The sequence below is a fragment of the Leucoraja erinacea genome, chromosome 17 (assembly GCF_028641065.1).
Source record: "Leucoraja erinacea ecotype New England chromosome 17, Leri_hhj_1, whole genome shotgun sequence".
In the NCBI taxonomy this organism is placed as follows: domain Eukaryota; kingdom Metazoa; phylum Chordata; class Chondrichthyes; order Rajiformes; family Rajidae; genus Leucoraja; species Leucoraja erinaceus.
Window position 1 is genome coordinate 34382265 of NC_073393.1, and position 11154 is coordinate 34393418.

The 11154-nt window shown below is 41.7% G+C and overlaps 1 protein-coding gene across 4 annotated transcripts; it reads right to left on the reverse strand.

Annotated features, from left to right (window-relative positions):
* Window positions 1–2819: 2819 nt before the first annotated feature.
* Window positions 2820–9639, reverse strand: spata2l (spermatogenesis associated 2-like). Of its 4 annotated transcripts, none has more exons than XM_055648953.1 (3): window positions 9104–9639; window positions 5508–5814; window positions 2820–4358 (listed from the first exon to the last, which is right to left on the reverse strand). In XM_055648953.1, exons 2-3 carry the CDS (start codon window positions 5811–5813, stop codon window positions 3318–3320), a joined length of 1347 nt encoding a protein of 448 aa, XP_055504928.1. In that variant the 5' UTR covers window position 5814; window positions 9104–9639; the 3' UTR covers window positions 2820–3317. The 4 variants fall into 4 exon arrangements, with proteins under 4 accessions (XP_055504928.1, XP_055504925.1, XP_055504927.1 ...); XM_055648950.1 differs by having other exon boundaries at window positions 5508–5826; window positions 9104–9637; XM_055648952.1 differs by lacking the exon at window positions 9104–9639 and adding an exon at window positions 8981–9097 and having other exon boundaries at window positions 5508–5826.
* Window positions 9640–11154: the final 1515 nt, after the last annotated feature.

The following is an 11154-nucleotide window of genomic DNA, read 5'->3' on the forward strand; positions in this document are numbered from 1 at the left end:
CCTGCTAAGTTCAGTCTGAATAAGTGTCCCGACCCAAATTATCACCTATCCTTTTCTGCTGAGATGCTGCCTGACCCACTGAGTTACTCCAGCATTTTGTGTCTATCTTTGGTATAAACCAGCATCTGAAGTTCTTTTTTTTATTACATTTTATTCCATAAGTTTTAAAATTGTTTTGAAAAGGGATAAGTCTGGACCTTGCAGGAAGGTTCTAAATTGGAGTAATGCAAATAACAACATTATTAGGCTGGGGCTTGCAACAGTATGCTGGGAGAAGTTGTTATTGAGTAAGTCTACATCTGACATGTGGGAGTCATTTAAAGGCCAGTTAATCGTAGTTTAGGACTGGCAAGTTCTAGTAAAAACTAATAAAAAGGAGAGAAAGATGTCAAAGTAAGGGAACCTTGGATGATCAAAGAGGTTGTAAATTTTGGTTAAAAAGGAAGTGCATGCAATGAAGTCAGACAGGGCCTTTGAGGAATAAAATGCAAAAGAGGAAACTAAGCGAGTGATTAGAAGGGTCAAAAGGGACCATGCTTTTGGCAAATCTGAATAAAAAAAATTCCCAAGGCTTTTTATACTTACATAAACAAACGTGTGACCAGGGAAAAGATAGGATCACTCAAGGATAGGGGAGGGAATTTGTTACTTGGAGTCAGAGGATGTAGGCACGATGCTAAACAAATAAATCTCCGGGGTGTGAGGAATCCATTTCAGGTTATCGAGAGGCAAAAAAAGGAGATTGTGGGAGCCATGACTAAGACTTTTGCACACATGTAGCCACAAGCAAGGTTCTGGAAGACTGGAGTATAGTTAATGTTGTCCCTTTGTTTAATGGGAGAGAATTAGAGGCCAGTGAGCCTCATGTCAGTGGTAGAGCTAATGGTGAGGATTCTTTGGAATAGGATTTACTCTCATTTAGATGAGAATAGGTTAATTGGAGACCATATTAACTAGATCGAGTTTTTTGAGGTGGTGACAAAGGTGATCGAAGAGGGGAGGGTGGTGGATGTTGTCGACATGGTTTTCAGTCAGGCATTTGAGAAAGTGTCCCACGATAGGCTGATCCAGAAAATTAAGGTGGTTGGGATTATCAGTGACTTTGTTGTATGAATTCTAAACTGGCTTACTGATAGAAGATATATACAGGTATGTGACCAGTGAACTTCAGCAGGTATCTGTGTTGGGACCTGTTGTTTGGTATATATGATTTGGACATAAACATAGATGGGCTGGTTAGTAAGTTTGCAGATTCACCAAGATTACTGAGATCCTGGACTGTCAGAGTATACAGCAGGAAAAAGATCAACTACAGAAATGGGTGGAGAAGTGGCAGATAAATTTAATCTGAGCACTTTGGGAGGTTGAATGCAAGGGGAAGATATACAATTAATGGCAAGATCCTGAAGAGCATTGATGTACAGAGGGATCTTGAGGTCCAAGTTCATAGCTCCCTGACAGTGGCAAGTAGGTGGAGTGGTAAGCTTGCCTTCATTAGTCAGGATATTGCTTCCTTGCATAGGAAATTAATGCACTGTTGCAACAGTTAATTAATACAATTGTTACATTGCCTCTTATTGCAAGAGGATTTAAGCACAAGAGTAAAGACTTAATACTGCAATATCCATATCCAGTCCGGTTTGCTTACCTGAAAGAAAGGATATACTAATAATAGAGGGAATGCAATGAAAGTTCATCATACTGGTTCCCAGGATTATCACAGAAAGTAGAAGAATGAATGGTGACATAATCGAATCAAAATGTCTAAAGGGCTTGACAACATAGGTGCAAGATGATGATTCCTTGGCTGGGGTGAGAGCCTTTCTAGACAGATGAGAAGAATTTGCTTCCTGCAGTGTGCTGTTAATCTTTAGAATTATCTATTTCCTGTAGAGGGGAAGTTACCGAATACACTCAAGTATGATTATGGGGTGGGAGATTGCAACCTTCACGTGGTCCACCCTGTTTCGACTAATGCAATCAACCCGGCGCGCACAAACAAATAGATCAAATAGAACAAGTTGACCTACAACTTTAGGCTGTACACGCCATACACAAGAAGAAGCATGATTATAATGTATAAAGAGAAACAAGCGGTTTTAGGAACAGAAAATGACAGGCAGAGAGAAAAGATCAGCTTTGATTTCAACCAAACGGCAGAATGCTTCTGAATGTTCTTTCCAAAAGGAAAGCAGTCTTACTTCTTAATATCACATTTACTCTCAAAATGTATGAATGTTGATACTAGTAAGCATGAGTTTCAGGAACAGATGAACTGTGGCAACTCAGAAGACATTCGATGATAGTACACAGAAATGTCAGATCCTTGGGCATAACTGCGTAAACACACCAGGAATGCCGATGGAGCCAGTCTGAATGGAAGTGAGTTAGATGCTACTGTCAGACATGCCTTTCTCACCGTGGGGGGTGGGGGGGGGAGAGATGGGGGAGTGCTGAGAACTAAGGGGGACCTGGGGCGAAGGAGGAACCAACATTACTTTAAGAGTACTTTTTGTAACTTTGTCGACACCTTTGTGGTAACTCTTGTGTACATTGTATGCAAAACCAAAGAATTTCCTCTGTACCTAGTTACATGTGATAATGAAGTATCATCACCATTGCAATGATCAGGTACCAAGTTATGCAATCCGGACTTTTATCTAAAAGCAATATTTTTTTAGGCCAACAGTGTCCTTTCTTGGAAGCTCAACTCAGCACAAAATATGTCCTTACACTAGCATTGCTTGTGTACGTAACTATTGCACTCACACACACCCATCTGTTTACATTTGTGAAATTTTAAATAACCAGAATTGACCTTAGAGCAGAAAAAGTCTGTAGGTTTATTAACTTTCTTCACCGAACTTACCCAAAGAGCTGACATTACAACATGTATAATTTTACTGTGCACATCACAATGTCAAGCACATTCAGATTCAAACAACTTAATACAAAATGGCAGATTTTCTCCAGTATAGTACATTTGATCAGACACAATTCTTATAAGAAAAATCAGGGTATACAAACAAAATGATTTCACAGCGATAACTTTACAAATAGATCAATGATTTTAAATCCACCATAAAATTACTATCAAAAACAAAGCACAGAAGGAACTTAGCAGCACCTGTGGAGGGAATGGACAGGCAACATTTCAGGTCAGGAGTCTAAAGAAGGGTCCCGACTGGATGCACTACTGGACTTGCTGAATTCCTCCAGCGTTTTGTTTTTGCTCGATTATTTGGTCTCTATTTTATGTCTCCATGTAAAATTACTTTGTAAGCTATTCAGCTTTCACCGTAACCCAGTGATTCATATCAAAAATCAGGGTACAATTTCTCAAGCATTATGTCACATTTTTTACATTTCAACATCCATTTGAAACCACAGAGTTTACACAGAAATATGCCACATCCAGGACACGTCTGCTTTGGTGGACTTCTACAGAGCATACATGCAGGATCCCTTTTTAATACGTCTGCATATGACCATGGAACAGCATCACATGCAGCTTCAGCCTGTTGGGGGTGAACAGTGTTTAGAGCGTCAAGATATTTGATGGTATGACCTGCACAATTTTTAAAATTGTCACATGAATGAGTATGGGCTGTACAACATGTTTCACAGCAGTAGTGAATGGATTCTCCTTCAACAAGGCAGGTGTGCATTTTGTAGCCTTTCGGGTCTAAAATATTTCCAACTATACTACGGCTACTAACAGAATTATGCTCAGGCTTGTCATTCGCTAGTTCTTGAGATTCCTCAAATTCGCCGTCCTTAATATTTCCAGAATAAATGCAATCAGTATCAGGGATTCCAACCATGTGCCAGCTGCAAGTATCATCCTTATCCTGGTCACGGCTAGAAGACCTGAGCATTCTTGTTGACGATGAATGGGCTGCACTTCCATTGTATTCCCTCTCGAGAGGAGGTCTTGTCAGATTATTTGCACTCAAATTAGGTATTAAATCAACATCGATATTTTCTCCGCTGGAAACGGATATGCGTGTTTTTTTTAATTGATTTTCTCTCTGGGTGGCAGCAGCAGAATAGGTCAGGTTTAGTTTCTCCACACAGGCGTCAACACTGATCATTAACATTCTTTGATAAAACAATTCTCTGACTGAAACCTTGTAAAAGTGATCAAGGTTTCCAACTATTTCCGACAAGATTTCACATTCAATTCTTGCAACGAATAAGTTAAACGCCAGACTAATCAACTGCAAACAATCTGGAAGGTCCTTCATTTCAAGTTCAAGGTTATCCTTTTGCACATAGCCCATTTTCTTAAAAATTCTTCCAAGGTCTTCATGGCAGATTGCAGGTTTTATGTGGTACAGATAGGCTCCTGAACAAGTCTTAAGACAAAAAAAGATTTTGGGAAAGAGGATGGGTATAGATATGACTGAAACATATAACAATTACAGCACGGAAAACAGGCCATCTCGGCCCTTCAAGTCCGTGCCGAACACTTATTTTCCCCTAGTCCCATCTACCTGCACTCAGCCCATAACCCTCCATTCCTTTCCCGTCCATATACCTATCCAACTTATTTTTAAATGATAAAATCGAACCTGCCTCCACCACTTCCACTGGAAGCTCATTCCACACAGCTACCACTCTGAGTAAATAGGTGCCCCCTCATGTTACCCCTAAACTTCTGTCCCTTAATTCTCAAGTCATGTCCTCTTGTTTGAATCTTCCCTACTATCAATGGGAAAAGCTTATTCATGTCAACTCTGTCTATCCCTCTCAACATTTTAAAGACCTCTATCAAGTCCCCCCTTAACCTTCTGCACTCCAAAGAACTTTCCACCACTTGCCCATATAGATACAAATTGGTCAATAATTAGTTTAGTGTGGAGATACAGGGCATAAACAGGGCCTTCAGCCCACCGAGTCCACGACAACCAGCAATCCCCATACATTAGCACTATCCTTTAAGCGATTGAGTCCTTGAAAAGCGCTACACAAATAAAATGTATTATTATTATTATTACCCTACACACTCAGGACAATTTTACAATCTTTGCCATAGCCAATTAACCTACAAACCTGAATGTCTTTGGAGCGTGGGAGGAAACCGGATCATCCCGGGAAAACCCACGTGATCAAAGGGAGAATGTACAAACTCCCTACAGACAGCACCCATAATCGGAATCGAACCCAGGTCTCTGGTGCTATAAGACAGCAATTCTACAATTGCACCACAGCGCCACCCTAATTAAAAGTACCTCCATTTTAAACTTACACATAAAGGTACAGTTTAAGAAGGAACTGTAGATGCTGGAAAATCGAAGGTAGACAAAAATGCTGGAGAAACTCAGCGGGTGAGGCAGCATCTATGGGGCGAAGGATGTAGGCAACATTTCGGGTCGAAACCCTTCTTTAGAAGGCATAGCATGCAATTAAGGCATAATGCAAATAGGAATGTCTGTTGAACATAGCATTTCAATGTGTTTGCAGGACAACTTAACTGGCAAAGTATAATTTAATAACAGACTTACTTTTATTGTTTTGAACTCTTTTCGCCATGGGAATAGAATCAGGTTAACAGCGGCCAATTCCAATAATTCAAAAGCCCCAATCAGCTTCTTCAAGATATTTGGGTAATTCCCTGACCTGCGCAGGGATTTGCCAATAATGTCATGCACGTCAACCGATAGTTTGGCCAAATCTGCACCCCTTGTTATTAACCAATGTTTGATTTCTTCTTTTAACTTTTTATCATGGCAAATCCCATTGTGCACCAAAGCTGAATCTTCATAAAATTTCTTGTATTGGTCAAACGCATATTGTAGTTCAGTGGTCATTCTGAAAGAAAATCTAACACCATTTATTTGTTAGAATATATTTCAAATGCAACAATTTTGCACATGTTTGCGTTAGGGATTAAAAAAAATACATGGTCAAAGTAGGACGTTTGCAAGGATAGGTGGTTTACTCTCCCACTCACAATTGAAGATAGTAATCATTTGGATCCATTGTTTAATACAAACATTCATGAACAATTTAAGTCTTATTTTTATTGTTTTCCTTAAACCACACCTGACCAATTTATATTTTGATGTAAATTAACATTTGACAATTCATATCTAGTAGATGACCATTTTGTTTGTGTAATTCCGTTACAAAACCCTCAGTAGCTATTCCACTCAGCATTTGAAAGTGTATGCAGTTAAATACTAAAACTACCGTAGTACCATGGGGGAGGAAGGAGGGTAGGGGTGGTGTCAGTTATTGCAGATTGTCCACTCTAGCCAAGTAAGGCATTATCATTGTATGCAATTGAAACAAAGAACTGTAGATGATGGTTAATGCATGAAAGGACACAAATAAAGTGGATGAAGTAGTTCGCTCTCTGGAGAACATGGATTGGTATAGAGACATTTATTCACACTGATTCAGTCTGCTGAGTTACGACAGCATTTTGTGTTGTTTCACCTTAAACCTAGGTGCCGATGCACCTGCTGTCAGTGCACCAGTGGGCCCTTCTTCACCAGCTGCCGCACCGTCTGGTTGACGTTGTAGCCCCCATGGGGACAGGGCTTCCTTCAGGCCACCACCACTGCCAGGATGCGCTCGGTCACCGTGCAGCTCCCTACCCTCTCACCACCTACTGCTTCTTAGAGAAGCTGGGGATGTTTTTGGAATGGAGGAGATTGTGGAGCAAATTAATTGAGGTGTATTAAACTCAGGGGTTTTGAGTAAAGATTAATTTTCCCTTGGATTAAAAAATCTGGGAACATAAGATATAAAATAATCGGTATGAGATTACCAATTCCTTCTCTCCAGAGATATTGCCTGTCCTGCTGAGTTACTCCAGCAATTTGTATCTATCTTTGGTTTAGACCAGCATAAAATAAAACCTACACTTATCTTGGCATCTGTTCGGCATAGACATTGAGAGCACCTAAAGCCTGTGTGTGAAAGCCTCACTCCCATGGGAGGAATGGGAGGGGGGGGGGGGGGGGGGGGGGGGGGGGGGGGGGGGGGGGGGAGAGAGGGAGGGATATTAATACATTCATTAAATAATTCAATAGTAATTTTTTTTTAAATATCTTATATTTAGATGAAAATGACACCCTGCTGTAAAGCGATCAGTAGAACTGCCTTTTTTAAATTAATTTTAAAAATCACTAAATTAAGGAACTGGTAATTATCACAGCATGCAAGAATGTTAAATGCACTTGTATCTCTTATTCCAAGCATTAACAGGCAATAGAGCTTCATCTGTCATTTTACCAAAGGGCCCCAAGGGCTGGACTAGTTTCACAGCCGAAGCAACAGTGGGTGTTGCAGGACCAGTAGAATTGACCAGTGATTTGATGACACCACTGCTGAGAAACTGATTCAGGGTATAATTCTGGCATAAACTAAATCTAAATTTAACATTTTGCAAAATAAATAAAAGTTGCTTTAAACTGGCACTTTTTCCACAACTGTCAAAACAAAGAACTGCAAATGATGGTTTACAAAAAAGACACAAAGTTCTGGTGAAACTTGAAAGTCAGGCAGCATCCACGGAGAACATGAACAGGTGACGTTTCAGGTCAGGACTCTTCTCGAGACTCCAGAATTCAGTCTGAAATATGGTTTCAACTTGAAACATCACCTATCTGCGTTGTCCATGACCTACCTGACCTGCTGAGTTACTCCAGAACTTTGTGACTTTATCACAATTGCTGTTCATAGATAAAAGGTGATGAAGATGCCAGTCCAACTAAAGTAATTAACATTCCTGTTTAAGGCCTTCAACAGTGTGTACCATGGCACTCCTGAACAATGGAGACAAGTTCAATAGCCAAAAGGCAGAGTGAAGGAACTGAGGCTGGAGCAACTGAATTACCAAGTCACCTCACTGAAACACATTGCAAAGATGTTTGTTTTTCTTTTGTGTGAAGGAAGGAACTGTAGATGCTGGTTTATACCAAAGATAGACGCCAAGTGCTGGAGCAACTCACCGGGTCAAGTAGTATCTTCTGGAGAAGGGGAACAGGTGACGTTTCAGGTCAGAACCCTTCTTCAATTCCAACCCAAAATATCATCCGTTCTTTTTCTCCAGAGATGTTACCTGACCGGTTGAGTTACTCCAGCATTTGTGTCTATCTTTGATTTTGCATTATCCTACTCAAAATTCTCATTGCTAAAACATAGACTGTGGAATTGGCTTAAAATTGCTTGACAAGGTGTAATGGTATAGGGCTTACAGGTCAATTGACACAATTTCTCTCTGCATGTCCCTATAAACTGGCACGGTCATTCTGAAGTCACCTGGGGCTACAGAGAGCATAGGTGGGAGACCTTGGTTACCCAGGTCATGGCACGGGTCAATTCCCAGAAACGAGTCCAGTCTCCAACACAACACTGGAGAAAGCAGTTCATCCCTGTTTTGTGGTGGGATTCACAAGGCTTACTCATAACGGGGCAGCATTCTATGTTAGTTTACAACCCAGCATTCTGTGTCTATCATCGGTGTAAACCAGCATCTGCAGCTCTTTCCTACATATAAATGTTAGTTGTTACAATAGTTTTGAATGAGGTGGGGGAGGAGGTGGTGGGGCAGGAAAAGCATCGCGATAAAGTAATTCTCGAACGCCAGATGTATTTGACCCGAGGTGGAGTAGATTTGGAGAGCAACTGGACACTCGGGGATCAACCTACCGCTCCAACAAGAACAGGCCAAGCTGTTTCCTGTACAGATTATGTCCGCGGTTTCACAGCCGATGTCAGTTTCACCGCAGTTCCAGGCAGGGTCGATATCAGATACACCTGAACCAAGGTAATGGGACGGAACTGAAAGCGAAAGTACTGACTTTCTTTCCCCCAATGCAAAGCGAGAGAAGACAGCCCCACTTCCCGAGTTTCAGTTCGCTATTAGATGTTGTGCATTTAAGCAACCAAGAATAATACATAACTCAAAGTACTGTAGTAACTCAGCCCCTTCCCCCAGAAGAAGGGCCCCGACTCGGAACCTCACCTATCCACATTCTCCAGTGATGCTGCCTGACCCGCTGAGTTACTCCAGCACTTTGTGTGTGTGTGTTTTTTCTCTGTAAACCAGTATGTACAGTTCCTCGTTTCAACAATAACCCACACATACCTTTTCCAAACACGAGGCCGGACATCCGCCGCTGGACTATTCTCTGAACTCGGCTGCGAATCACCACCGTGGGAAACTAGCCTGGGGGGAGAACTCAGCGAGCAGAGTTTGTCAGAGAGGCGGCTGTCTACAGCGACATCGGTCTATCTGCCTCTACCCGGCAAGCATGTGATGAAACCCAACCTCGCCCCCAACACAGCACACCACTGGTGCAGGGCAATGATTGACAATCTGATTCTGAGCGTAGGAAGGAGGTGCAGATGGTGTTTTATAAACATAGAAAATAGATGCAAGAGTAGGCCATTCGGCCCTTCGAGCCAGCACCGTTTAGATTCATTTACTAATTAAAAATCTACCTCTGGTTTGAATATATTCAAGGATTCAGCCTCCACAGTTTTTTTGGGGCCTGGATTCATAAGGGATTAAAATACTTTGAGAAGAAACTCTTCCTCATCTCCGCTTTAAATGAACTTCGGACCCTCCATCCTGTGCAGGTTTTTTCCGAGTGCACAAAAATGCTGGAGAAACTCAGCGGGTGCAGCAGCATCTATGGAGCGAAGGAAATAGGCAACGTTTCGGCCGAAACCCTTCTTCAGACCAAAGATCTCTATAATCTTTGCTTCAGACTGATGGGGGCGGGGAGAAGAAAAGAAAAAGGAGGAGGAGGAGCCCGAGGGCTGAGGGAGAGATAGGAAGCAAAGATCTTTGATAGGAAGGGGAGGAGACAGCAAGGGCTAACAAACTTGGGAGAATTTCTTTCTCAGTGCCCGGTTGGAGAATTGTTGTGTATGCTGGTAGATAGCCAGTCGGTACCGATAGTTCTCCGGGTGCTCCTGTTTCCTTCCACACTCCAAAGACGTGCAGGTTTGTACGTTGATTGGCTTCGGTAAAATTGCAAATTGTCCCTAATGTGTAGGATAGTATTAGTGTACGAGGTGATCGCTGGTCGGCGCGGACTCAGTGGTCCAAAGGGCATGTTTCCGCGCCGAATCTCTGAAATCTAAAGTGTAAAGTAAAGATGTCCGAGATTGTTTACTGCTCAGAAGGTTTAGCTGCACAGAATCTCTTGGCTAGAGTAGGGGAATCAAGGACCAGAGGACATAGGTTCAAGAAGGGGAAAAGATTTAATAGGAATCTGAGGGGTAACTTTTTCACACAAAGGGTGGTGGGTGTATGGAACAAACTGCCTGAGGAGGAGGTTGAGGCTGGGACTATCCCATCGTTTATGAGACGGTTAGACAGGTACATGGATAGGGCAGATTTGGAGAGATATGGACCAAGCGCAGGCAAGTGGGACTAGTGTACCTGGGACATTGTTGGCTGGAGTGGACAAGTTGGGCCGAAGGGCCTGTTTCCACACTGTATCACTCTGTGACTCTCTATGACTCTAAGGTATGGTCTCACTTCTGCATTGCAGTAAGACTTCCGTACTCTTATCCTCCAACGCCCATGTAAGCATGCTCTTTTCTTTACCAATTATATGTTGCAATGGAACATTTGCTCTCTGTGATTCATGTATAAGGACACCAACTATTTAGTGCTGCAGCATCTTGCAGTCTTACGAGACTTAAATAAAAATAATCTACTTTTCAAAATGAATAACTCCACATTTTCCCCAAATTGTACTCCAATTATTTGCCAATTATTTTTCTACACAGTTAACCTGTCAATATCTCCCCGTAAAATGGTTGTATCGTCCCCATGGCTAGCCTTGCCTTACTTTTCTTTCATCTACAAATTCAGTCATTTCCTCCTTCGGAACCATTAATATCAATTGCAAAATAACTGTGGTCCTGACACTGATCTTTGCTGCTTCCCATCCATTTCAGTTTGTCCCTTTTCCTTACTTGTTTTTTTTGCTAATTGTACTATCCTCCATCAATGTTTCAATTACCTCCAATACGACGAATGAGGGCAAATCTGTCTTTTGTGTTTCATGTTGTTAAACACCTTAGGATAATCTATACATGACATCTATTGGTCCCACTCTATTCTCTCTGTTTATCACCAACTCTAAAACCTCTCATAAGTTTATCAGAGGTCACTTCCCC

What these genes read in the sequence shown, in the direction of transcription:
- spata2l (XM_055648953.1), bottom strand. Translation starts at nt 5,813, where the DNA reads ATGACCACTGAACTACAATATGCGTTTGACCAATACAAGAAATTTTAT. An exon ending in AAGAGTTCAAAACAATAAAA is followed by an intron (nt 4,359 to 5,507) that starts GTAAGTCTGTTA and finishes TTTTGTCTTAAG; the next exon opens with ACTTGTTCAGGAGCCTATCT.